At 43.9% G+C, this 26,785-nt stretch overlaps 3 protein-coding genes across 6 annotated transcripts in view; 1 reads left to right on the forward strand and 2 right to left on the reverse strand.

Annotated features, from left to right (window-relative positions):
* The window catches only part of elmo2 (engulfment and cell motility 2), a 28,200-nt gene extending 22,635 nt beyond the window's left edge, over positions 1–5,565 (reverse strand). For both annotated transcript variants that reach the window (XM_084440746.1, XM_084440745.1), the window contains exons 1-4: positions 5,549–5,565; positions 3,671–3,736; positions 1,134–1,234; positions 372–412 (exon numbers count right to left, since the gene is read on the reverse strand). In XM_084440746.1, coding sequence (XP_084296872.1) covers positions 372–412; positions 1,134–1,211 — 119 coding nt within the window. In that variant the 5' untranslated portion in view covers positions 1,212–1,234; positions 3,671–3,736; positions 5,549–5,565. The remainder of the gene's footprint in view (positions 1–371; positions 413–1,133; positions 1,235–3,670; positions 3,737–5,548) is intronic.
* Positions 5,566–8,531: 2,966 nt separating this feature from the next.
* arfgap1 (ADP-ribosylation factor GTPase activating protein 1) lies at positions 8,532–14,743 on the reverse strand. Of its 2 annotated transcripts, XM_084441521.1 has the most exons (13): positions 14,633–14,743; positions 14,056–14,123; positions 13,404–13,513; positions 12,790–12,961; positions 12,458–12,558; positions 12,258–12,344; positions 11,696–11,810; positions 11,498–11,554; positions 11,334–11,366; positions 10,132–10,188; positions 9,669–9,728; positions 9,279–9,334; positions 8,532–9,154 (listed from the first exon to the last, which is right to left on the reverse strand). In XM_084441521.1, the coding sequence occupies exons 2-13, from the start codon at positions 14,113–14,115 to the stop codon at positions 8,683–8,685; spliced, it is 1,380 nt and encodes a 459-aa protein (XP_084297647.1). In that variant the 5' UTR covers positions 14,116–14,123; positions 14,633–14,743; the 3' UTR covers positions 8,532–8,682. The 2 variants fall into 2 exon arrangements, with proteins under 2 accessions (XP_084297647.1, XP_084297648.1); XM_084441522.1 differs by lacking the exon at positions 10,132–10,188.
* A 722-nt stretch (positions 14,744–15,465) lies between these two features.
* On the forward strand, positions 15,466–18,434 carry LOC311311071 (ammonium transporter Rh type B-like). Of its 2 annotated transcripts, XM_084440701.1 has the most exons (2): positions 15,466–15,521; positions 16,649–18,434. In XM_084440701.1, the coding sequence occupies exon 2, from the start codon at positions 16,652–16,654 to the stop codon at positions 17,888–17,890; it is 1,239 nt and encodes a 412-aa protein (XP_084296827.1). In that variant the 5' UTR covers positions 15,466–15,521; positions 16,649–16,651; the 3' UTR covers positions 17,891–18,434. The 2 variants fall into 2 exon arrangements, with proteins under 2 accessions (XP_084296827.1, XP_084296826.1); XM_084440700.1 differs by lacking the exon at positions 15,466–15,521 and having other exon boundaries at positions 16,227–18,434.
* Positions 18,435–26,785: the final 8,351 nt, after the last annotated feature.

Raw genomic sequence — 26,785 nt, forward strand, 5'->3', positions numbered from 1 at the left:
CTCAACACTACTGAGCACAGCCCCTCACAGACGGGCTGGGACTGCCTCGGTGCTGAGTAAGGCCACTGTGTGTGTACCGAGTACTCTGTGTGTACTGAGTACTGTGTGTGTACTGAGTACTGTGTGTGTACAGAGTACTCAGTGGATTGGCTGTAATGGATAGAAGTGTGATTTGTTGCTGGAGACACATGAGGATTAGGTTGGATCATCTAAAGGAATATCTAAAGGAATATCTAAAGGAATATCTAAAGGAATATCTAAAGGGTGAATATCAGAGGAACTCCAGACACAATCTCATTAGGGGAGTTATTCTGTTATAAACTCTCATGAGGGGAGTTATTCTGTTATAAATAAGGAGTGGTTCTACTTACCCGTCACATACTTCTCGTATGATGGAGGAGAGAGGCTTCTTCTGCAAACAGAACACACAAGAGCCAATCAGACACTGCAAATCATCCTCATCCTTAAACGTGTAGGTCTATGGGTAAATAATATCCTTCAAATCACATTGGTAATGACTACTTCTCCTTATCCCCACTACAGGCTGCCGTTTGCCTGCTTGTGTCCTCATGTGCTTATGTTTGGGTGCTATTATTGTTGCATTCGTGTTCATGTTTAGCTGCTATTGTTGATGTATATTGTGCTTTTAACATGATTTTTAAAATCTTCTTGCCCATCTACCCTTTCCTTTAAGTGGAGATTGTCACTTCCCAAGTCGCCATTGAAAATAATATGTTCTTAATGACTTGCCTGATGAAATAAAGGTTAGATAAAAAACACCAGACATCATTGTGGGATATTAATCAGACAGGGATGTGCTAGTTTCTCAATGGTGACATTTCCGTATGTCTAGCAGTCTGAGCGATGCATTAGCTACGGAGCGTAGCTTCTTCAAACGTCAGTTATTCAAGTCTCTGGGGATGAAAGCAGCACAGGGAAGAATGTATGTAGAGTACCAGTATGTAGAGTACCACTATGTAGAGTACCAGTATGTAGAGTACCAGCCTGATGCTTTTAGAGGCACTGACCTAGTCGTGGCATGTTTTCAGAGAGGCATTGACCTGGTCATTTTAATGGCGTTTTTTTAGAGGGGCACTGACCCGGTCATGGCGTGTTTTTAGACGGGCACTGACCTGGTCGATCTCGATGAGCTGGGCGTTGGCGCCAGGCCACTCGATGGCCACCTTCACGATGTCGGAGGGGGGAGGCATGGCGGACGTCGTCTCACACCACGCTAAATAAATGAATGAATTTATTGAGCTAATGTTAAAATACACAGGTTTAAAAAAACCATCTGGCCACACCCACCAAATGTATCACATTGTTGAGGAATTCACAACACAACAAAGTCTGAGACTATTTCTATTGTGGTCCTCGTCTGATACAGCAATGGTCTGCACCATGGATGTATTAATAGAACTGGATAGGGTCCATTTACTGACTGCTCGAAAGAGTGAAGCCCTATTGAACCGCGCCATCTTTGAAAAAAAACGAGTCACTGATACCTTTGACATGCGCAGTTAAAGGTATCAATGACGCGTTCTTGTAGTCCACGAACAGATTGTGTTCATGGCTCTCCTCGCTCTGAGTTAGCGATGAAAAGCGGCTTGCTTATTAATCTACTTTTGTCAAATATATCCGTTGGAAAACATATATTTTTATCCAGGCATCTTAGTTTTAACAGTATAATTGTGACTGAACATGTTTTGTTTGCTAGTAGGTGGTATTCATTCTGTTCACAACAATGCGATGGGCAGCCAAGCGAAATAGTCTTCCCTTCACTGCTCTTTAAAAAACACTCTCCACACTGTTCAGGTGAATCCCACAGTAACCTAACATAACATGGAAGCCCTAACATAACATGGAAGCCCTGTAGGTGCACTATAACATCCTGTAACTACAGTAACTGAAAAACAGCATCTGTTCAACTTGTCTTAATGAGAGGCCAGCAGGTGGCCTATAACCCGTGTTGAGTGACGTCAACACCGTACGACAACACAAGGCTTTTAAGAGGTGTGTTAGAGTGTGAGCTGGACACCATTTAACCAGAGTCTCCTCACCATGATTATATCCTCCGGTTTAACACTCTAACTACACACATGGAGACGAAGTGACGACAGAGCATTTTTCCCGTACTGGTGAAACCCAGCAGCTTTAGGAGACACATCTGGTAGCAGGTGGAGCATTCTCACACAGGAGCCTGAACAAGTTACCTCAGCACAGGTGCTATAGTATCTCTCTCTACCCAACACTAACACCACTGAACACGCCCTCTCTACCCAACACCACTGAACACGCTCTTAGGCCAGCTATCATCCCCATGTGTCTTTTCTGGTTTTCATTTGGAAAATGTAGTTTCTCTTTCTGCCAATGCCTGGAAGACGTCCAAAGACATCAGTGAACAACCCGTTCTCCCAGAATTCCCGCTCTGGCTGGGCGGTTTATTCGTTGGTCGACACGGCCAACGCTTTGAACACTGTCTTGTTTGTTTGACTTGGGTTTTTGTGATGTCACTTCAATGGACAGACAGGCTTCTACAGAGACGTTCCCCCTGGACAAAAAAACACTCGCAGAGTGGATAGACAGGGTAGAGCTGGTGAATGTACCTGGTAACACTACCCACTGAGCAAAGACACGTCTAAAAGACGTCTTTTAGATGTCTTTTTTGTCTTTTTCGGACGTCCAAAGACATCCAATTAGGAGCCAGAATGAAAGTTTTTTTTTTAGACATTCAGATTTTGGACCTGTTCTGCACGTCCACAGACGTCTTAGAGGGGTCCAAGCCAGACGTTTGCACAAAACATACACTGTCTGCCACCGAGTCCGCGCAATCACGTTAAGACAAAAACAACACAGTCATACACAAAACAGAGAACTGAAGAAACGTGGCACACATAATATCTAACAAAACCCAGCCTGACAGGAATTCCTGCCACCATGCATGAACTGAGCCACAATGCCGCCATTGTTTGGGTCTCAAGGAGAGATGTCAATTCCCAGAGCCAAGGCAGGCACTGTCATCCCAACAGTGGGGATTCAATGATGACAGCCTGAGCGCCTGTTCCTTCCTCCCAAGGGGAACTAGCTTGCTCTCCGAGTCCAACACCATTACAGAGCTCAGAGCCAATATTATGGTGATTACAGCGGCATGCTGGGAATAAAAGATGGCAGACGTTGTTGACTAAATCCCACTGAACTCCAGTGGGATACCCGGTATTCAAGGATGGTCTTCTTCAGTGAGTGAGTGAGTGAGTGAGTGAGTGAGTGAGTGAGTGAGTCTTTGTGGGCTGAGGGGATCACAGTAAATTGGAGACCATCTCATCGAGCTCGTTAGTTCCTGGCCTGATCTGAGTCTTCCTACCCAGCAAACACACAACGTCAGGGAGACATTCAGATCATGTCTTAATAACGTCCGTCGGTCCAGAACCCCGTTTGTACGTCTGCTGGACCCCCTCAATATTCACACGTCTGGCTTGGACCCCTCTAAGACGTCTGTGGACGTGCAGAACAGGTTCAAAATCTGAACGTCTAAAGAAAACTTTCATTCTGGCTCCTAATTGGATGTCTTTGGACGTCCGAAAAAGACAAAAAATACATCTAAAAGACGTCTTTTAGACGTGTCTTTGCTCAGTGGGTATGAAGCTTGATCTTATGGATATGTCCATCTCACCTTTTGAAGGAGCCTTGAGTGGACACCTCACTCAACTTAGAAGCTCAAACCATTTCATCAGCTTTCCTGGAAAGACAGACAAACATCTCATATAGGTACTGCAGTACACAAACATCACATTATCTGACGTAGTTATTCACCTAACAGTATTTACAAAATCTTATTATGACTAATTAAACAAAGATGATAGGTTAATAGTGCTTTCTTGATTAATACAAGAGGGTTATTACTTTATTAACCCAATTATTGTGGCATGTAGCCTAATAATGATCGTCTGGAAACATAGACTTTTGTTATTGGTTAATTATTATTATTGGGCTATGATAGTGGCATGTACAGGTAGCCCAATACTTAAGTAGAAAAGGGTAATTAGTTATCTCTATGAAGATATAACACATCTGAACTCTCTGTAAATCATCCCGAGTTACATTTCAATTATCAATCATCCCTTCAATACCATGACACAGCCCAGACAGACCTAGGCCAAGTTACTGAAGACAATATAGTGATGTCGCTGTGACCACTAGCCCTAAACTAGGAAAAGTATGGTTGTGAACAACCTCAGCTGATGATCCGACAAAAAATGTAAAGTCATAGCCTACAGAAGGCTGTAAAATACTTAAAACCTCTTAAGCTACTAGGCCTATAGTTCTCTGCCATATAGCTCTGTCTAATGAAACTCGTTCTTTTTTGAGGGACACCTCAAAAATAGTCGGGCGTCGATATCTTCTGCCTCAAAACCTTAAAACAGTAACCATATCCCATCCCACTATGTTACAACTCACCCCACTGGATGATCAGTGATACCCATAGATCTCCGGTTATAACATCCTCGCTTCTAATTTTGATTAATTGAACTGCGCTGGATAAAATGGCAGTCCAGATCTATATTCCTTTTAATAGAGCCGACACTTTTACTAGTTGGTAAAGGAAACTACCCATTATTCCCGTTGACACATTTGGCTATTATTATGAAATAACGGCCCAGTAGAATTCATTATCTAGCTGTTCTACCCAGACTATAGCCGCTGCTAACAAACCGCTGCTAACAGACCGCTGCTGCTATTAACCGCTGCTAACAGACTGCTGCTAACAGACCGCTGCTAACAGACCGCTGCTAACAGACCGCTGCTAACAGACCGCTGCTAACAGACCGCTGCTTACAGACCGCTGCTAACAGACCGCTGCTAACAGACCGCTGCTTACAGACCGCTGCTAACAGACCGCTGCTAACAGACTGCTGTAAACAGACTGATGCTAGCAGACCGCTGCTATTAACCGCTGCTAACAGACCGCTGCTAACAGACCGCTGCTAACAGACTGCTGCTGCTATTAACCGCTGCTAACAGACCGCTGCTATTAACCGCTGCTAACAGACCGCTGCTATTAACCGCTGCTAACAGACCGCTGCTATTAACCGCTGCTAACAGACCGCTGCTAACAGACCGCTGCTCGGTCAGCGGGGCTCAGAGAGGGGGAGCTGCCCGCTATACTGCAGCAACCATACTGTCTTTAGAATAAGTACCATCATTTCAACAAGGCCAATTTAAGCATGGGAATGCATGATCATGAACCTAGTTGGATAACATTAATTACATTCCCCTTGAGCGTTCAGCTCAAGCCCCTGACCAAAGCTAGGGTTTATCCGGCGACATGCGTCGTTCCGCGGACTCAGGATGATCCACCAGACTAATCACGCACGGTCGCTCGGCTCCAAACATCCATCTTTTCCTGCGCTCCTTGCAAGCTAGCTCATATGTGCTACCGCAGATGGCGAGCTCACAAGTGTGCATATAATACCACAATTAATAAGTGAATCATTTTAAATGAGGTACTTACTGGGGGGGGATTCCTAGTAAGGTTATAAGGATGACTTACCCCATGCCTCGGATCAGTCGCAGGCAGCAGCTGGACTGTTTGCAGCGAGGCGCACTACACCACGCCTTGGAGGCGGGGACACACTGGTGTCACTGGTTGCTGCAAAATCATAATACAGTAGCCTAGTGCATAGAGAATATTACATCTCTAGAAGAGGTGAGGGAGGATGCTCACACTGCAGAGAAAATGATACTCAGATCAAGATCTCAGGTGTCCAATTACGCACTCACAGGTGTCCAATTGCGCACTACGGATTTATTTAAATACGCATTTGGCTTTGCGTTCCAGCCTCTGCTGCCCTCTGAGAGGATGTCTCCTTGCAATGCCATGAGAATGTGAAATAACTCTGGAGCAGAGACGACACCACGTGTATAGGTCTTTATTTACCATACAGACAACAGGGGGTGCACAGAAACCACACCCACAACCAGAAATGTACATTTTCTATCAGTTATTCTGGCTCTTAAAACAATGGTAGGGTCATGGGTTTGAGAGCACTGGGTTCGTTTATCCTCGTCACCATGTGGAATGTTTGTTTGGGTACAATCAGAGGAACTCAGGGGGAACAGATCCACTTAAAGCCCACTCTGCATTTAACACATTCATGTTTAACTATAAGAGTTCAAATTACTATGATAATGCTTCATGTATAATATAAAAATACCAATTATTTAACTTGACAGTGGTATCTTATCTACAAAGGATTGCCACCTACAATCTCATGTGACAATAAAATCAAGAACAGACATATATGAACATGTTGGCATGAGGATATACTGAACTACAGTACCTTGGTTGTTGGTTATATTTAATTTGTTTTTAAGGAATTGACCCTTCCTGACAATTCAATTCATGATAATTGAATCTCTAACAAAATCCAATTAACATTCAATCATTAAAATTCATCCTTGAATCAAGAATTATCCATTTCTGGGGACTGAGAAAATGTGATGTGTTTTGACTTAAAATGCAAGATCAGTAAAATAATAGTACAAGAATAGTTCAAAAGAGGTCTGAACGTATCAGAAATAAGAAGGAATCTGCAAAAAGCAGCACCTCATTTGATATCTTTAATATAATACATGCCATCCATCTAATTTAGGAGAAGCGCGCACGCACACACACACACGCACGCACGCACACACGCACACACACAAAACAGGAAACGGTTTACCAATAGAGAGACACAAGGGCAGCTCATTAAGGCTCGTAACACGAAATCATAACAGGGGAGACACCTGTAGAGGATTAGTGTTCAGGTCATTTTTGTATTTAGTTGTAGAAACATGCAAATCCAAGACCTGGCATTGTGGCTCATTAGCAAAAGCTTTTTTCTTTCAGACAAGACATTAAGCACCTGAATAAAGCCAGGAGGCTTTTCCAGCACACAAAAAAAAAGCGGTCTTCACTTGAAAGAAAAATGAAACAGACTGAATGCAAAACTTCACACACAGACCTGAAACAGCTCAAACATTGTTAAAATTGGGAGACAGACAGCGTACAGCAAAGTGTGAATTTAATAGTTAATTTAAAAACAGTTCTGTCCCATTCCCAGTATTCTGGTTCTGATTCCACCCATGCGTTACAACAGGATGCGATGGTGGGAACAATACAATCTAAACTAGACGAGGCAAAGGCTTCGAGCTGAAGTTGGAGTGAATTTCGGGACCATTTTGTTTTTTTCTTTCAGAAGCAAACATGCAGAGGTTCAATCGCCTTAATTGCAGTTTTAATATCTATTTTTGTTTCGCTAGTTTACTCAAACCTGAATTTTGTAGTAGCATACTTTATCTAGAATATACGCCCGTGTGGTATTGGATGTGTTTATTTCATTGAATGTTAAGAAATTTAAACGGGTCTCATCGACTCACAGCAAATCCAATGCAACACATAACACAGACTTACACAGACAACAGCTCACACAGCAAGTGTTTCTGTGTTAGAAGACAGATTCAACTAGGCTAGATCCTACGGTAGTTAACTGAGGTCACGATAGGTCACTGTGGTGCTGGTCCCACAGTTTTGGCAGTATAACAACATGCAAGGAACCATCATTCTAAGTGTGTGTACGCCTACACTGTATGCACTTCTCTCAACAGAAACTTAACTTAAATCTTCACTCACACACATACTGTCACATAAAATAAACACATGATCACTACAGTTAGCTGATGTTTTTTTACAACCACTGAGAAGTGGTGGAATGAGTTAAATAACCCTCATTCTATGTTAAGGTATTTTCAGGTAACAGAGTTAAGACTGAAATGCTCATTCAGACACCTGATCTTCGTCAGTATGTCCATGATGCTCCAGCTAACAGAAGTCTTGTCAATGGAGACTATTGTTCAAATACTTACATCACAACTACATCATACACAGCGTCATTGCACAATGTTGGGAGCCGTCATACAGAGGTTATGAGCAGTCAGGAAGTGACATGAGACCATTTCCACCCAGCGTTTGTCAGGAGACAGGGTGCAATGGTTGCAGGCTTAGGCCTACACATCACATAACTCATAATAATATTATATCTATAATAACCATACTGTAGAGCTCTACAGATTTTTGGTTAAAAAAAAACAACTAACCAACCAACCAACACATGACAAAAAATATTGGCTTCAACCCCTCTTTTTAAGTTTGTGAATATTCAGCAATACTCTTTTAAAGTTGGGCTCAATTCCACTTCAAGTCCTTCTTATTGAAGAAAGAAGAAGGTATATTGAAGTGGTAGTGAGCCCGACGCTGGTTCCAGTTCTCATAGGCAGAGCTGTGCAACTGTGAAAGTGCATGTGAGATGGAGGGATAGAGAGAGAGAGAGAGAAGATAAAGAGAGGGGAGGTGGAGCATGAGAGAGAGAGAGAGAAAGAGAGGATAGAGAGAGAGACAGAGAATAGAGAGAGAGGAGAGAGAGAGAGAGAGAGAGAGAGAGAGAATAGAGAGAGAGGATAGAGAGAGAGGGAGACAGAGAATAGAGAGAGGATAGAGAGAGAGAGACAGAGAATAGAGAGAGGATAGAGAGAGAGAGAGAGAGAGAGGATAGAGAGAGAGAGAGAGAGAGAGAGAGAGAGAGAGACAGAGAATAGAGAGAGAATAGAGAGAGAATAGAGACAGAGAGAAGGAATGGGGGGCCTCTACCAGTCTGCATTCTCCCAGGTGTCCTCTGCCGGCTTGGAGGGGCTCTTCTTGGGCTTGGCCTCCCCTGCGCTCTCCCAGCTCTCCTCTGCCGGCTTGGAGGGGCTCTTCTTGGGCTTGGCCTCCCCTGCGCTCTCCCAGCTCTCCTCTGCCGGCTTGGAGGGGCTCTTCTTGGGCTTGGCCTCCCCGGCGCTCTCCCAGTTGTTGTCCCAGGCCTCCCAGCTGTCTCCTGTGCTGTGCTTGTTGTTGGACGCCGCCTCCGAGCCCCAGTTGTCCCAGCTGTCCGAGCTCTTCTTCTCTGCAGAGTTGTCAGCGATGGTCCAACTGTCGCTGCTCTGAGACTTCTTGGAGGCTTGCTTTAGGGAGCTGTTGCTGCCGAAGGTTTCCCAGAAGTCCTTTGAAGGAGGCTGGGGCTGGCTACCCTGATAGCCCTCAGTGGCATCCATGTTCTGGTAGCTCTCGCCCCCTGACCTGGAAGATGTGATTGGTCAGGCACAACTTGAAGCTGATTAGGAAAACAATGTTCAGTATTGGTTCTACAACAAATTTTTTCCAAACTTTTCCATGAATTTATATTATAATTTATTATAATTACCCATCCTCTGGCTTCCCAGTGAAGAGGTTAGTCAGTTTTGCACCAGCTCCCTGAACCTGAAGAAAGGACATTTCCCACACAAAATCTTTCAAAAAATCATTTTAGGTCAGTTTTTCCATCTAAACGAGAAGATGGATTGAGTTCCAGTAGATAAACAAGCTAGTACTCACCGCCAGAATTAACATAGGCAGCAAAAAAAGATAAAAATTGCATTAATAATTTTTAAATGTACATCCACATACCTAAACCAGTCTCCTGTTCAGGGTACAGTATGGGAAGGACAGCAAGTACAGTACTGTGGGCTGTCTAGGTCTGACCCGCGCCCAGGGTCCCTTGCCCAGGAGACTGGTTGTAGGTCTGCGGGGTGCGGCAGGGCGCGGCCCCCCCTACCTTTGACGCCAGCCCGGTGATGCCGACGGCCATTTCATCTAACAACTTTCCATCTTTTACCTGAACAGGCCAAATCACAGTCAGTGGAAATGGAGACAACAGAATCTTTAGGGCCCAGTATTTTTTGCAAATGATCTTTAGATTTTGAGTAGAATGTTACAATTTTCATGAATAGGATGGTGATATAAATATAAAAAATGCTTTAACTGGCGATTCAGGTTAGTCTCAAATACTATAAAATTGTTTAACATCAATTTGAGCAGCTAGGGCGGATTTAGGTGTCTATATCAAGCAATCATACCATGTTTACCCCATGAGCACCTAGGTCTGGCCAATAACTACACAACACAGACACATTCCAGATGACAGGCAGAGTTCAAAGTGCACATTCACATCTGAAGCTGTTATTCTACAAAGCTGTGCGGCCCACTACCAAATCGGCAACTTCAAACATCAATGTTACCTTTTCCTGTGTAGGTTTGATAACATTCTCATTTAATGTCTGTCCTAATTCTGTGGCCTGGGTGGGGGTGAGAAGGGAGAAGACGTGTGAATAAAACGAACAGGGCAGTTCGAAGTTCACAACCACACAGCACTGTGCTTCTCTGAGGCAGGCTGTCATTCAGGGGGATTCACTAGCACAGTCAGCACTCAGCCCTCAGGAGCACCTGACAACAGGACATGCATGCATGGATGGGTGGATGGATGGATGGATGGATAACCCTATGGAAATGTGAAATATAATGTAGCACTTTGTCTCAGTGCAAGTGACAAGAGTGTTAGAAGGATAGGAGGTTGTCAGCTCGTGCACCGTGGTCTAATTGGGGATATTTAAATCGATCCTAATAAGCCACTCAAGAAGACCGTCTTATGACCTGTACAGACTACACTATTTTTTGTCTTTCGCGCTGGTCACCATGTCAGTTTATGCGATCACAGTTGCATAAATGTCAACGTCACGGTACGCCCTAGGCATGGTCACAGGAGATGTCAGACTAGGCAGGAAAATACCAAAAATTCGGACATGCTAGACTTTTCATCGGGGTGTCGTAGGGCGTCCCAGACGCCAAATCGGTGATCTTCGATCATATCACACTACACGGCTTTTTGTCGTTCATGACGTGCCTGGCGCTGGACACTGACTGCGACAAAAAATCGGCCCAAAATCTGCCTGAATTTGTGTAGTCTGCACAGGCCATTAGTGTGAGTGGCTGAACATCATATTCTCTCCACAGTAAGATTATCCATCAACTAGCCAGATGAACCTCATGAGACAGGAGAAGCATGCACTGTTCCTGCAGCCAAGCAGAAGCTGAGGCCTGATGGAGCTATCGTTTCAAATGAACAGGTCTAGATCATTTACAATAGAGGTCAAACCTATACAACAGTGACCAGCCAGCAAGGCCACGACAGGCTCATTCCATGAAAAACAAAAAAATAAACAGATAATTAAACTGAATATTGGTGTTTATGGAGCCATGCAGTGGTTATTGGCTTTACCGGCTCTGGGGGCGGTTTATAACCCCGTAACTAAGTCCAGAGAAGGCAGTTAGAGAAGAGGTTAGAGAAGCAACACACAGTTCAGACTACATCATGATCAGAGGATCAGACACTCATGTCCATTTTAACTACACCTGCAGAGCTGCAGTGAAAGGGTGACTTTACCTTCAGGGTGGCTTGGTTTGCCAGTTTTGCCGTCTGTTTTAAGGAAAAAAAAAGGAAAAAAAGACCATTAGGCAGGCAAAGCAAACTTCCAAGACAATATACTGTAGTAGTCTAGGAACCACAACAACATTCAGTAGTGAAAAATGTATTTTGGAGGTTCTTACATTATCTTTGGCAACTGATGCGAATTTACTAGCACCAACTGTGAAACTGCTCCAACCCTGCAGAAGAAAGAAATACTTTATTGATCCCCCTAAGGGGGAAACATGACCCACTCGAGTCGGTCATCGTACAGTAGATGCATTCTCTAAAAAGAAAAGCACTCCGCAAGCCGTGGAAAGTCTCCTGAGCCTCAGTCATACCGAGTAGATGGAGGACATGGCGTTGTTGAATAAGTCTTCCTCCTTCTTCTGAGGCGTCACCGTGTTCCCAAAGCCCACATAGCGGTTCTCCTGGTTACCGCTGTAGCCTCCACCGCTGTAGAGAGACCAGTTTAGATGAGCAATGGTAAATGGTGAATGCAAAGCGCTTTACAATGGCCCATCATTCACCCATTCACAAACACGTACACACACACCAATGGCAGCCAACTGGCATGCGAGGTGCTAGCCTACTTATTGGGAGCAGTTTGGGGTTCAGTGCCCAAGGACACTTCGACATGTGGACAGGAAGAGGCGGGATTCGAACCGCCGGCCCTGCGGCCATTGGATGACCCGCACTACCTCCTGAGCCAAAGCCGCTCCGTATTAATTCCGTGTGAAGCCACGCATGATGAAGAGAGATCTGAGCGCTCTGTTGAGTCCAATCACTGTATATTATTCAGCTTAGTGACAGGTTGTGGTCACGTGACGTAGGACAAACAGAGGATCAACAGCGAACAAGGCAGCCGCTCAGAAGAGCGAGTCAGAGTCGTGATGCTCTCACCTCTGATAGGAGTTCACATCGTCACTCAACCAATCCTCGAACGCCCGGTCTGAAGGGTTGGAGGAGCTCTTCCCCGGTCCGCCAGAGCTGTTAGGAGAACAGGATCATCACGCTGGTGACTCTTCAGCTTATCCAAATGTAAAAATGAATACTCTGGAATCGGTAAGCCACAGATTCAGAGGAGCCGTTTCCCGCCTTACCGATGAGAGGACGAGAGTCCAGTCTTGGGCTGAGGAGGCGTCCACTCTTTAGCAGAGGACGTCTCCATAGACCACTCCTTCCCCTCGGCCAAGGTCGCTACCTGTCCAGCGAAACAGAACAGAATATCGAAGCAAGGTCTTAACCTCTCTTTTCAATCCGCATTGGACAACACCCAAATACTGACACACACAAACACACACAGCCGTATCGACGGATGTACAGAGGGATTTGTTATGTTATGTTATGTTATTTTTATTTATAATGCGCCCCCCAACCAACTGTTACATCAGCCCGGGGCGCAGGTCGTCTTTTTTATAGGTGGTCTCCTCACCTTGTCTCTGAACAGAGCGGCCGCTCTGCTGTTATATTTGTCCTGCATGGTCAAGTTAGGATCGTAGTCGTCCTGCAGTTCCAGGAACAGACGGAACTTGCCGTTCCCTCCCGCCTTCATCTTCTCCAGCTCAATGTCCTTCCACTTGTCCATGGTGACAGAACGCACAAAGCTACACAGGGGACAGCCAAGTTGAATAGAATATAGCAAAAAAAAAAGTTTATTAGCCATGTGTAACAAGTGGGCACATTGGAATTATTGTAACCGCTTGTCCTTACATAATCTTCTTAGTGCTAATCAGTTCTTCATTCCAGTAGGTACTCAGATAGACAGCCACTCACTCAGAAAAGTAAACAGCTGAAATCTGACTAGGGATATTATGAGGTAGCAATACCCTGAGTGGCAAGGCTTAAGATCTGGGAGGATGTGGGTGGTGAATTGTAAGAAACTGAAGCCTGTATGTTGAAATAATGGAAGTGGCCCTCTATTGACAACAATCCCTGAGAGGACCAGACCAGCACCAACGGTCTCCTGTTAGGAGTATGGAGAACCCTTGGGTCTTGTATGGAGAACCCTTGGGTCTTGTATGGAGAACACGTGGGTCTTGTACTCACCTGAGATGCACTCCCAAGCCTCGGTGTTTGCCGGAACACTCCAGACAAATCCAGATGCCATACGTGACACTCACCCACTGAGGGTTGAAACCGCCACACTCAAAGCAAAGCTGTGGAGTTAAGAACATGCCAACTCTTTAATGACGACTCCTCTACGAAGATAACTAGACCTATAACAGCTGCCATAGCGGGATATAGGCTCTGTGCACCAGCTCCACTACTTCCTGAAAGTCACTTGGCTTCTTTATTTCCTGTCCAATATGATTTGATTAAGTGATTAATCAGGTGTGCGCTGGGTCTGCCTCACACCTGATTAATCACTTAATCCAATCATATAGGACAGGAAATAAAGATGCCAAGTGACTTTCAGGAAGAAGTGGAGCTGGTGCACAGAGCCTATTGAAAACATCTGAAATGTATATGTCAAGACTGCTCATCAGTACACCCACACGTCCACCACGTCCAAAGCTAGACATAGAGGATGGCAGTACCATGCATAATATTAAAGACCAACTTCTAGACATAGAGGATGGCAGTACCATGCATAATATTAAAAACCAACTTCTAGACATAAGAGGATGGCAGTACCATGCATAATATTAAAAAAACCAACTTTCATGCGAGATGGCTCATGTTGGTATCTGTTACTCACATTGTTCTCCTCCTGGGTTCTCACCTCCTTTAGAACCCTTCTGGTTCTAGGGCTGGCCATGTTCACACCTGGAAGGTAAAATACGTGGCGTGACCAATATCACCTGTAAGTTAACATATGGTCTGCTGCAACTCTTGGTTCTTTTAAAACAAGCCTGAAGACTTTTCTTCTTGCCACTGCTTTCTAAGAGGAGCTGTTTATCAGTATACTGCACTGTAACTTTTATTCCTGTATTCTATTTGTCCTGCTTTTTGTTTAACTGTCTATAATGACTTGCTTTTTGTTTTAATGCTTTTAATTTGTCCTGCCTTTTGTTTTAAATGTCTATAATGTCTTGCTTTTTGTTTTAATGCTTTTAATGTCTCATGTAAAGCACCTTGAATTGCCCTGTGGCTGAAATGTGCTATATGAATAAACTTGCCTTGCCTTGCCTTGTATGCAAGCAATGAAGTCTGTTTAGGGCATATCGTGCTTGTCACCAAGAGGAACAGCAATATGCAGAAATACTATCAAATCACAGGATCTTTGCTAGCTAGCTATGCTAAGTAATAGCCTAGCACATTCCATGTCGTCTTACCTGTTAAATAACGCGCAAGGTGTTTCGAGAAACTGACTTTCCGACTTGAGTACAGCCTTCTAACGTGGAGGGTTGATAAATGAAAAGATGTATTGTTAGTTTAAAGGCCACCCATTGACTGAGCTGAGGATGCTAAGTGAGCTAGCTGAGGATGCTAAGTGAGCTAGCTGATGCTGTCAAGCTCCCACGGCATCTCTTCTGCCTACGTTGGCATTACATTGCATGTCGGGAGATCTCTCTGCCCGAGCAGACCCGATCAGACCCGATCAGACCCGATCAGACCCGAGCAGACCCGAGCAGACCCGAGCAGACCCGAGCAGACACGATTCGGTGGGTTGCCAGGTTTGTTTGCACTATTCCACTATTGGTGTTTCACGACAAAACATACATTTATCGACAAAAACACACATTTTACAATAAAAACAGTAGATTAGGAATACAGAATGACAGCAAGTATGACGTGTGCTTTTCTCTTCCCAGTAACACATTTCCATTAAGTGAAAATTACATTTTCATTTACACAGTAGTGTAGGCCTACTAGGCTACATAGCTGCCCAGGAGATGGCAGTGTGCACAACAAAATGACATCAACACCTCAACCGCGTTAACAACAGGGGTGTATTCTACATTTAAGGCGTTAATTTTGTGCAATTAACTATGTATTTATTTATTTATTTATTTAAAACGTGATAAAAAATAACGCATTTAATCAATTTCGCACCATGATCCCATAGGCTTTTACGTAGCCTACGTCGACATTTCAAAGGCAATTGGCAGACGGCGCGTTGACTGATGATGGATAAATCAGCATGACCCGCTTGGGCTCTGATGAACATTTACCTACAAAAACGTCCATGGATGGAACCGTTGATAAGAACACAGTCATAAGGTATTCTTTGCAAGAAGGACTTTCCGTAAATAAAGCCATAAGCCATAGGCCTAAGCTTGAAATATCATCGCCTGTTTTAAACCTAGGAGTAATATTATCTATTCGATCGGCGCTTTACCCGTCTGCCAAAATAATGTCTTTGAATTGAAATAGCCTCTTTATTTGAGGGCTTTTCCCAGCAATTGCCTACTGATATAGCCTACGCAAATATCTGCAAATAGGTTGATTCTTATCATGCAATTAATTCGATTTCATGTAGCCTATTTATTGATTGACATTATTATGCATGAGGGGGGAATCATTTGCATCGATGATCACTCGACTGATGGCTTGTGTTATCCTGTAATGCCATATAATATGGAATTGGCCATATAATACCGCTCCTTTATACTAACGAAGAATCAGTGTACATTGGCTATTATATAATTTAAATCTTATTCATAGTTATTTTTTCCTTTTGTTTTATTTAGAGGTTGAATAGCGGACATAATTAGGCTACCGCCTGCTTTTCAAACGGTAGGCTTTTATCCCTCTCACAAAAGCTCTCGTAGACCAACAAACCTACTATAAAAATAATTTAAAATCATTGACACATTTATTCAAAATAGACTTAGGCCTATACTACTTTAAGCTGAATTTACAATTCATAAGTTATAGGTATTTCATCGGTGGAAGTCGAGTTACAGTATGATAGCCTTCTTGAGTTATCAAATAAATATGCTGTCTTGTCAAAATGCGATTTTTAGGGGCCAAAGTACAACCATGTGTTCAGTGAGTGAGTAGAGGAGTCCAGCGTTACTGTGTGGGCTCCGTGCTCTTTGCTCTTTAGCCAATGCCGGTAGCTGTTCCTATCTGATGAGGAAGGGAAGCCTATATAAGGAGGGAAATTGCTACTATTGAAGCAGTTGATATCACTGTACTGTCAGTCACACTGCATCATGAACAGGTCCACGAGCCTGAGGGTGCGATTACCAGTCCTGGTACTCGTACTGGAGGTGGTCATGCTCGTTCTCTACTTCTTCTTTGTCACCTATGATGACAATGCGAACGCCAAGCTGCAAAACAACATGACCAATCCCATGGACAACTCCCTGTACCGAGACTACCCCTTCTTTGCCGACGTGCAGGTGATGATCTTCATCGGTTTCGGCTGCCTGCTGGCCTTCCTCCGGCTGTACGGATTCAGCGGGATGGTCTTCAACTTCCTGACCGCCACCTTCGCTATCCAATGGGCCATCCTGGTGCAGGGGTACTTCCAGTTCTATTCGGAATCAGACAGCAAGATCCACTTGGGGGTGATCAACCTGCTGAACGCAGAGTTCGCCTGCGCTGTGGTGCTCATCTCTTACGGGGCGGTGTTGGGGAAGACCAGTCCGGTTCAGCTCCTGGTCATGGCTGTGCTGGAGGTGCCCATCTTTGCCTTGACGGAGTGGGCTGTGCTGAAGTACATTAAGATCAACGACGCGGGCGGCTCCATCCTTATCCATCTGTTCGCCTGCTACTTCGGCCTGGGGGTGACATTCGTGCTGTACCGCCCCAGCCTGAACGAAGGTCACGCCAAGGAGATAACCAGCTACCACTCGGACATCTTGTCTGTGATGGGGACCCTGTTCCTCTGGGTGTTCTGGCCTTCCTTCAACTCGGCCCTGACCTTCAAAGGCGACGACCAGCACAGGGCGGTGCTCCACACCTTCATCGGGCTCTGCTCCTCCACCCTGACTGCCTTCGCCCTCTCCGCCGTGTTCAACAAGAGAGGCAAGCTCACCATGGCAGACATTCAGAACGTGACCCTGGCGGGCGGCGTGACGGTGGGGGCGTCCGTAGACATGATGATCTCCCCTGCCGCCTCCTACGCCCTGGGCATCATGGGATGCACCGCCTGCTTCCTGGGTTACCGCTACCTCACCCCCTTCATGGCCCGACACTTACGGATCCAAGACCAGTGCGGCATCCACAACCTCCACGGCCTCACAGGCCTCATATCGTGCACGGCGGGCATCTGCGCGATCCTCCTGGCTAGCGAGGAGACCTACGGCCCCAGCATGTACCAGATCTTTGCCCACCGCGCCCCCCCCGAGGGGGACCCCAAGCTGCTGGAGCTGCAGCAGCTGATCCCCGGGCTGAAACCAGGCCTGGGACGCACCGCCCAAGAGCAGGCCCTCTTCCAGGTGGCGGCCATCTTCGCCACCATCGCGGCGTCCGCTGCCGGCGGGGTGCTGACCGGCTTCGCGCTGAAGCTGCCCTGTCTGGCGTCACCGTCTGACGAGTTCTGCTTCGACGACGAGCTCTTCTTCGACACGCCCTCGGACTTCGAGAGCATGGGGATGCTCAAAGCTCCCATCAACTCCGAGGAAACCACCAAAGTTTGAGCTCACGCCAGTCCTGTGTACTGGACTCCGTGACAGCGATATTTGGGGAATGATTGCGGCATAATGTTGCACCTATACCATGATATAAATAGCACTTAAGAATATTTTGACTTGGAATGTTGATACTTCATTGTATTTATCATTGTATTTATTGTCTATTTCACTGCGTTCATGTGCGTTTTACTGCCTCTTAGCCTCGTAGGTATCCACTCATAGAGGGTGTTCTTGAATGCGTGTACAAAAGGAACAGACGGCTCTGAATATTTAATGATTATGAAAATCAGTCTTTAGTAAAAAAAAATATAATTGTGTGGTGACATTTTACGACATTGTGCACTTCTTTTTGTTTACAGTGACTTACTAAAATGTCTAATGTATTCAAAAGTGATACATTATTCAACTACAATATATCACAACCTGAAAAGAAATCAAAACTGCTCTGTACAAATTCCATCATTAGGGCTTGATTTTGAGGGAATACGATGTACTGTAATGTTCTTTTTTCATTGTTAATTCATGCACTGTGTCATTAGAAAAAAATGCATATACCTCTTTTGTCTTTAGTTTTTCAGTAATTTTTCATATTGAAAATAAAACATAATATACATTTAGTTTCCAGTGTATTTTCTCTGGTCAGTAAAAACAGAAAGCTGATGGTTTATACACAGGTCCTTGAAGGTCTTTATGATGCTCAGTTTATATTTTAAATCACTGTACATGCCTGTCAAAGTCCGCTTTATTTGGCTTGAACTCACAACCAAGGGAAGGTCCTGTTCTTGTTGAGCCAAGTGTGAAGCTAGCAGCTTGGCCTTCGCTTGATCTTCTCATAAAAGTTCTACAAAAGAACGTTCTCAAACAAATTACACGAGGCATGTGGCAGCCTTCATGTATCAATCAATCAATCAATCAATCAATCAAAGCTTTATTTGTATAGCACATTTCATACCCAGAGGCAACACAATGCGCTTTACAGAGAACAAGGGAGGTGGGCATACGACCCACCCCTACATATTCCATGTATCTATCTCTCATGTTCATGAGTGACAAACGGGCTGGGGTTTGAAACGTTCTTTGGCTTGTCTTCCTAATTGCAGAGTAACTGCAGCCATGCTCAATTAGTGGCCAATCAATCAATTTGGCCGGATGTAGTCCTAGGCGGGGGTTGGTTGGGGTTGCCAACAGTGACATCTCTGATTGGTGGAGCTCACACTGTTGTACTATAGGATTGTGGATAGTGTTTTTTTTCCATATGAGCGCTGATAGTTTGAGGTGGACGGGATGAGGACAGAATTCAAAATACTGTCAAATTGTATTTGAGATACTGTCTAATTCAGATAAAAGTCACTACATCTACCAAGTTTTTTGCAGTGAATGAGGGGAGTATGGCTTCAGATCGCTCTAACTTAAAATAGAAAGGATACATTTCACAGCTTATTTACGCCGTAGGAATCCTGGATAAGCAAAGCCAATAAGTGGGCACTTATTGAATTGATTGGATTGAACACAGGTGAGACTGATTAGCAGATAAGACTGGTCAGATGAAGAGATCCAAACAAGACGAACACTAACAGTAGTCTACCTGCTACAAATGTGGAACAAGCTGGCCTGATCTAGCTTGAAGCTGTACTAAGCATTTCTTAACTACTAGAGGGTGACAAACTAACATATTTTAAAAAATATAGCAAAGTAAAACTATACTGGGATACTACCCTAAGAACAAAGTGTGCATGAAGCCCAACAGCTAAGCTTAATGAAACTATGGGGAAGTGTGCATGCGGTAGGAGGAAGAGGAGACATGACAAATACATGAGTCTTGTCAGCAGAACTGCCTGGAACATAATTCAAAACTTTAAAACCATGTCACAGCACAATGAGTAGGCTATGAACAATTGTGAACAATTCCCATGGGAACAAAAAGTTTTTAGTTTTTTTTAAGGAAATGTACAGTCTGTTTTGCAGATGAATTAACCGTGTCAAACTGATTGCAGAAACTGGGTGACTAATTAAGTGACCAATTACAAGTCCCATTGATATACTAGGCTTGTGCTTACAATGCGTTCTGTATCTACAGTATATACAGAGTACAAGCTACAGTATACACATACATACATACTGTAGCATACATGAAGGGATGGGGTTCTGGAGGAGTGAGGTTGTTTATATATATATATATAGTAATAAGTACAGGATTTGGATGTGTATATTCTACTGAGTATTAATATAAAGTGCAGTTGTGCTGAGTGTAGCTACTGAGTTTAGTCCAGAGTTCAACAGGCTGTCTCTTCATTCAGGATCCTGAGGGAAGAAGCTCCTTCTGAGTCTCTCTGAGTTGGTTCTGTGTACGTAGTACCTCCTCTCTGGCCTGAGCAGAGAGAACAGGCTGTAGTCCAGGTGGCTGGGATCCTTCAGGGTTCTCCTGGTTCTGCACCGTCTTGTGTAGACGTCCTTGAGACGCAGGAGAGACGCCGTGCATAAAGAAGAGAACCGGCACTCACGAGATAAGATTAAAGACAGAATAGTCTTTAAAGTTTAGCGGTTAAACGGAAGCGTTTCGGCCTTAAACCATCATCAGCATGACAGACACCCCTGTGATACTTCCTGCTGACCGTACCACTCTCTCTCTATAGGGCCTTCCGGGGCGGCTGTAGCTCAGTTGGTAGAGCGGGTCGTTCAATGATCGAAGGGTCAGCGGTTCGAATCCAGGCTCCGACTGTCCACATGTCGAAGTGTCCTTGAGCAAGACACCTAACCCCAAATTGCTCCCAATGAGCAGGTTAGCACCTTGCATGGCAGCTACCACCATTGGTGTGTGAATGTGTGTGTGAATGGGTGAATGAGAGGCCATTGTAAAGCGCTTTGAGTGCCGCTAAGGTGGAATGGCGCTATATAAGTGCAGTCCATTTACCATTTACCATTTCCACTCTTGAATGGCCTCCCATACCAAGCAGAGATGTTGCCAGTCAAGATGCTTTCAGATCCTTGGTGATCTGACATCCAAGACACTTGAAGTTGTCCCTCTGCACAGGGGCTCTGTTCATGTCAAAGGGGTTGTAGATCCTCTCCTGCTTCTTCCCGTAGTCCACTAAAGCAAGGCCATATCATTAAACAACATATTGAATGATTAACTTTGGATATTTGATACTCAGGAGGCTGTATAGCCCTGCCTAGATAGCACATCTACAGGACACAAGGACACAGTACAGTGTCTTTACCCTCATATAATCGACTATATTCAGGTAATCTATCCCCCTCATTATCTAACAAGCGTCTTTATCCAATATCTTGGTTGTGAAACTCTGAGAAATTCTGAGAAAGATTGTTCCTTTGCTCAAACCAGTACATATATTGCACTCCAACTCTGACACTGAACTGATACTGATATAGTGTTTGTACCTGTGTACCTTTATGTCAAATATAAAATAATATAAAAACAAGTAATGATAAAATAATGATAAACTACCAATTATGCGTTAAAATTAAACATAGGATTTTTTTGATTACAGCATGCGTGTATTGCCTATGCAGTCAATCAATCAATCAAAGCTTTATTTATATAGCGCATTTCATACCCAGAGGCAACACAATGCACTTTACAGAGAACAAGGGAGGTGGGCATACGACCCACTCTCTACATATTCCAGAGGAAAGCAAAAAAACAGTAATCACCCAGGGGCCAGATAAGTGAGCTGTACAAATTCTTCCCTGACCCCTCTCAACAAGGCGATCGAGCAAGCTCCTGGAGTATGTTTGTCTACCGGCTAAGAACATTCATAGAGCAATAAATAACATTAAATTACATTTTCAGAGTAAGAGAGGCTAATAACATCATAGGAGAGACATGGCATGCAGTGTACTCTTTGTCGATGATTCATTTAGTACAAAGAGATGCCCTAATATTAAGATACTTATAATATGCTTCCACAGTTTAGGCGGATAAACTGGTCCTGTCCGGCCATCCCTGGCCATGAACTGGCCGGCTATCTACCCAGCGTGGTTAGAGGTTTTAGTTGAAAGCACTCCATTATCGTACAGTAGATAACTGAGTGACTCCTTATTACCTCAAGAAATGCATCTCTTTCTGATCATCATTATTTAATTCCAGGACTTTTCTGTACCTTGGATATAACAAACTGTACAGTACATGAAGGTGAAAGTGTGAAAAGTATCATAATAGCCTGTGATGATGGTTTGTAAATAATTATATAATTTAATATCAATGGCTGACAGACTGCCAGCATTTCTGCTGCAAGGATCAAGGGTTTATGCTTTTATGATATTACAGTGTGTAATAAAGCTGACAGATAGTATTAGTTGACTGTAGTTGTTTATTGCTAGTATCTATTAGAAGTCAGTCTCCTCTGATTGTGAGGTGCTGAAGATACGAAGGTTGGAAAAGAACAGCTCAAAGCGTGAAGACATGAAGACAGAGGGCCGTTGTAAACAGCCCAGTCTCAGAGGTGTATGTGACCCGCTGTAAACAGCCCAGAGTCTCAGAGGTGTATGTGACCCCTCGTTGACCTCTACTGTAGAATTTGGAATCTTGTTTAGAGACGACTCACGTTCTGCACGCGCGGCATCGGTTGCCTTTAGATAAACAGATATCTGGATCATTGGTTTACTGTGTTTGCTTTTGTCTCATTCCTGGTGTCACAAGCCCGCCCCTCTTCACCGAGCTCAGCTCTGGGCAGGCTGCCAGGAGCAGTCCTGCGTCCGGACCCAAGGGGTCAAATAAATCATTGTATTATGTCAATATCTTTGAATCCGAAGCTTTGCAGGGGCTGAGACACAGATCCTTCCACTGCTTCATCAGAGAGAGAGAGAGAGAGAGAGAGCAAAGTACTATACTTGTTCACACAAACCTGATCTGTCCCATAACGGACAATGGAGGATGAGAACAGCTTATAGTCTGCTGTACAATCCTTCATCCCTACAGAGACTGTATTAAAGTGCTTATCTCTGCTCTGGCCGTACGTAACCTTTCGATCTGACCTTGGATTTTGGCTCCATGGCCTCCAAATAATAAGACGCTGATTACCAACGTTACATAATATCGCCACATGCAGTGACACGCTTTCCCCGTGAGCAAAACACACAATTGATATTATTGGAGAGACATACTGTAAGCGCTCTTCAAAACACCTAAATCAGATTTCTGTGAACTCCAGAACACAAGGCTTATCTGGCACAAACTGACACCAGCTTTTATTCTACCGAGCTATAAGCAACCAAGGGAAACATACTCTTACTATAGTCAACCATAGGAAACATACTCTTACTATAGTCAATCATGGCAAACATACTCATACTATAGTCAACCATGGCAAACATACTCCTACTATAGTCAACCATGGGAAACATACTCTTACTATAGTCAACCATGGGAAACATACTCTTACTATAGTCAACCATGGGAAACATACTCTTACTATAGTCAACCATGGGAAACATACTCTTACTATAGTCAACCATGGGAAACACACTCTTACTATAGTCAACCATGGGAAACATACTGTTACTATAGTCAACCATGGGAAACATACTCTTACTATAGTCAACCATGGGAAACACACTCTTACTATAGTCAATCATGGGAAACATACTCTTACTATAGTCAACCATGGGAAACACACTCTTACTATAGTCAACCATGGGAAACATACTCTTACTATAGTCAACCATGGGAAACATACTCTTACTATAGTCAACCATGGGAAACATACTCTAACTATAGTCAACCATGGGAAACATACTCTTACTATAGTCAACCATGGGAAACACACTCTTACTATAGTCAACCATGGGAAACACACTCTTACTATAGTCAACCATGGCAAACACACTCTAACTATAGTCAACCATGGGAAACACACTCTTACTATAGTCAACCATGGGAAACACACTCTTACTATAGTCAACCATGGGAAACATACTCTAACTATAGTCAACCATGGGAAACACACTCTTACTATAGTCAACCATGGGAAACATACTCTTACTATAGTCAACCATGGGAAACACACTCCTACTATAACCAACTATAGCAAACACACTCCAGAGCTGATACAAAACAGTGGAGGCTTTTTCAAAATAAAAGTCATTTTCTGAAGTTAGTCCCCCAGTAGGAATAATAAGAGAGATTTTGATTTTCAACAGAACATTGAGGGGGGGGGGGGCATGTCAGCCCTGAACCCAAAATGTGTTTTAATCCCAGTACTGTATGTACATTACATTACATTACAGTCATTTAGCAGACGCTTTTATCCAAAGCGACTAACAATAATTGCATTTAACGTAGGAAGAGCCAATGTACTACTACTTGCCAGAACTCACAAGTGCATCTTCTTTCTAAAACAAGTGACTAAGAGCATGTAATGCATTCTCAAGTAAATCAATGTGATTACAAAGTAAATCAATATGATTACAAAAAGCTACTCAAACTTCCATAAAATGTTGTATTCCACATTAGAATTTAAAATACAAAAATAAAAAATAGTTTACTGTTACAGTTTCTGTAAATTGAAAGCATGTTTTTCCATGAAGAGCTACAGTACAGCAAGGTAAGACAATTCCCTTATCATTCTTATCATTCTCACACAATCAGTAGCCTTCCTGTCCTTTTAAATGTGTTGCCAACACTGATGTGCGCAACACAATCATGACAGATAAAGCAGAAAACCGGGTATACCGCATGCCTATTAAACAGGCTTTCCATTCAAGCACAGTCAAAGTCTGAAAGGGAATATTGTATGGGTTTAAACGTTAACACTAATATCATGTCAGGTAAGGTACTGTACATCAAACTGCCTCACGCTAAAGAATCATTCATTACCTCCGCCCCAGCCACAGCGCAGGGCGAGAGGTAATGTTTTCGCTTCCATCATTAACAAAGATACGACTTTTTTCCGAAGACCTGCTGTGGAAGTCCAGGTGGGTTGTATACATTAATGGGAGTTATGAGTTGTGCTTCTATTTCTACAGTTATCAACACATACTGTATCTTCACTACTTATCTCTAATACATTTGTCCTTTTAAGATATTTTTTAGGGGACAGGACAGTTTAGAGAGACAGGAAACATGGGAGAGAGAGAGAGGGAAGGACATGCGGCACAGGACCCGAGCCGGGAATCGAACCCTGGTCCGCCGCACGAAGGACTAGCCTTCATATGGGACGCGCCTTATCCAGTGAGCTACCGGGACGCCCCATACATTTGTCCTTTTTAAACATCACATTGTTTTGAATAAGAACTGCCACTCCTCTTGTAGCTGTGGGTACCGCATCTGCTTATCTGCTTCCGAGAATCTGCTTCCTTTTTATTGGATTATTCAAGCAATTTGAATTGAGAGAGATTAGTTTAAGCTTCCCCACTGTATTGCCCTGGAGGACCTTATTCCTTTAAGCCTTTAAACAGAAAAATACATAATCTGTAAGCCAACACACTTGTTTTCCGGCTACTGTGCTCACTGAGTATGAGGACACTGAGCATCTTATTGTTTCCAGGGATGAAGAACCATGGTAAAACAAAGACATCTGGAGCAAAGATAAATAAAGATGTTTTAGATGATTTAGACTTGTGTTAAAGTGATAATCTCAGAGTGTAATATGACATGCTCACAACCGGAGAATGCATGTGACAGGCATTACTATTGGGATTAACACCTCTACTGAGTGGTCAGCAGCCTCGAATGCTGACGCACTTCCTCTCCGGAGCATCCGTATTGGGTTCTTTGGGATGAAACCCTTGTGAACACGGTGAAAACATGCAAACTCCGCATCGTGACCTTGTTGTTGTGAGGGGACAGTACAAGGAACTGCACCACGTGCCGCACATGAGCGATTTTGGGGTTCAGTGTCTCGCAGTAGCACACTTCCAGGAGCTGGGATCGAACCAGCGACCCCCAGCCGCTCTACCTCCCGAGCTACGTACCTACGTGCTGCATCTTGTTAACTACACCCACCGATGCCATTTCTGGCTTTGCAGCCCTATGCTGTGAATGAAAAAATCACCCCACAGAGCAAGACCGACTTTGATTGCATTCTCAATGCATGAATGCATTCTGGCTTTCAACCTGGTATGAGACTTTGCTCCTGTTTTAATTGCCCTACTGTCTTTTATTGTTTTTTATTGTTTCATTGTTTGTTACTGTTTGTATGTATTTATGATTACTCATGTACAGCACTGTGTTGCAGCCATGGTTGTTTTTAAAGTGCTCTATAAATAAAGTTGAGTTGAGTTAACACGGGTTACACAAACATGTCTACTAGCGCTACTAAACAGCTCAAGCTCTGCTCTCTGTGGATGGAGGTCAGGAGGTAGAGTGGGTCATCCAATGATGGGGTCGGCGGTTTGAATCCCGGCTCTTCCTGTCCACATGTCGAAGTGGTACCTGGCCTGGTTCTTATCTTTTTGTATACATTTTTTCCCCCTGTCTTGTCTTGTTCATTACATTATTCCGGAATATTACGTATACTGTATAATTGTCACTTGAGCACGTGAGCGTGTGAATAAATCCTTATCTTTTAAAAGGAACAGTTTGGTTGTCAGGGTGGCAGTATTTGAGCACCCCACTTGTAGGCTGGGTATTCCATGTACCAGGGGTGTGAGCATACAGGTATTCCATCTACCAGCGGTGTGAGCATACAGGTATCCCATCTACCAGTGGTGTGAGCATACAGGTATTCAGGTATTCAGGTATTAACTACACCCACCGATGCCATTTCTGGCTTTGCAGCCCTATGCTGTGAATGAAAAAATCACCCCACAGAGCAAGACTGACTTTGATTGCATTCTCAGGCAGAGGTTCAGTAAGTGATGATTCAAGAGGCCTGAAAACAGTGTGATCCCTCAGAAAACAGTGTGATAGCTCGGGAGGTAGAGCGGCTGGGGGTCGCTGGT

Source organism: Borostomias antarcticus (assembly GCF_949987555.1).
Source record: "Borostomias antarcticus genome assembly, chromosome: 7".
NCBI lineage: Eukaryota > Metazoa > Chordata > Actinopteri > Stomiiformes > Stomiidae > Borostomias > Borostomias antarcticus.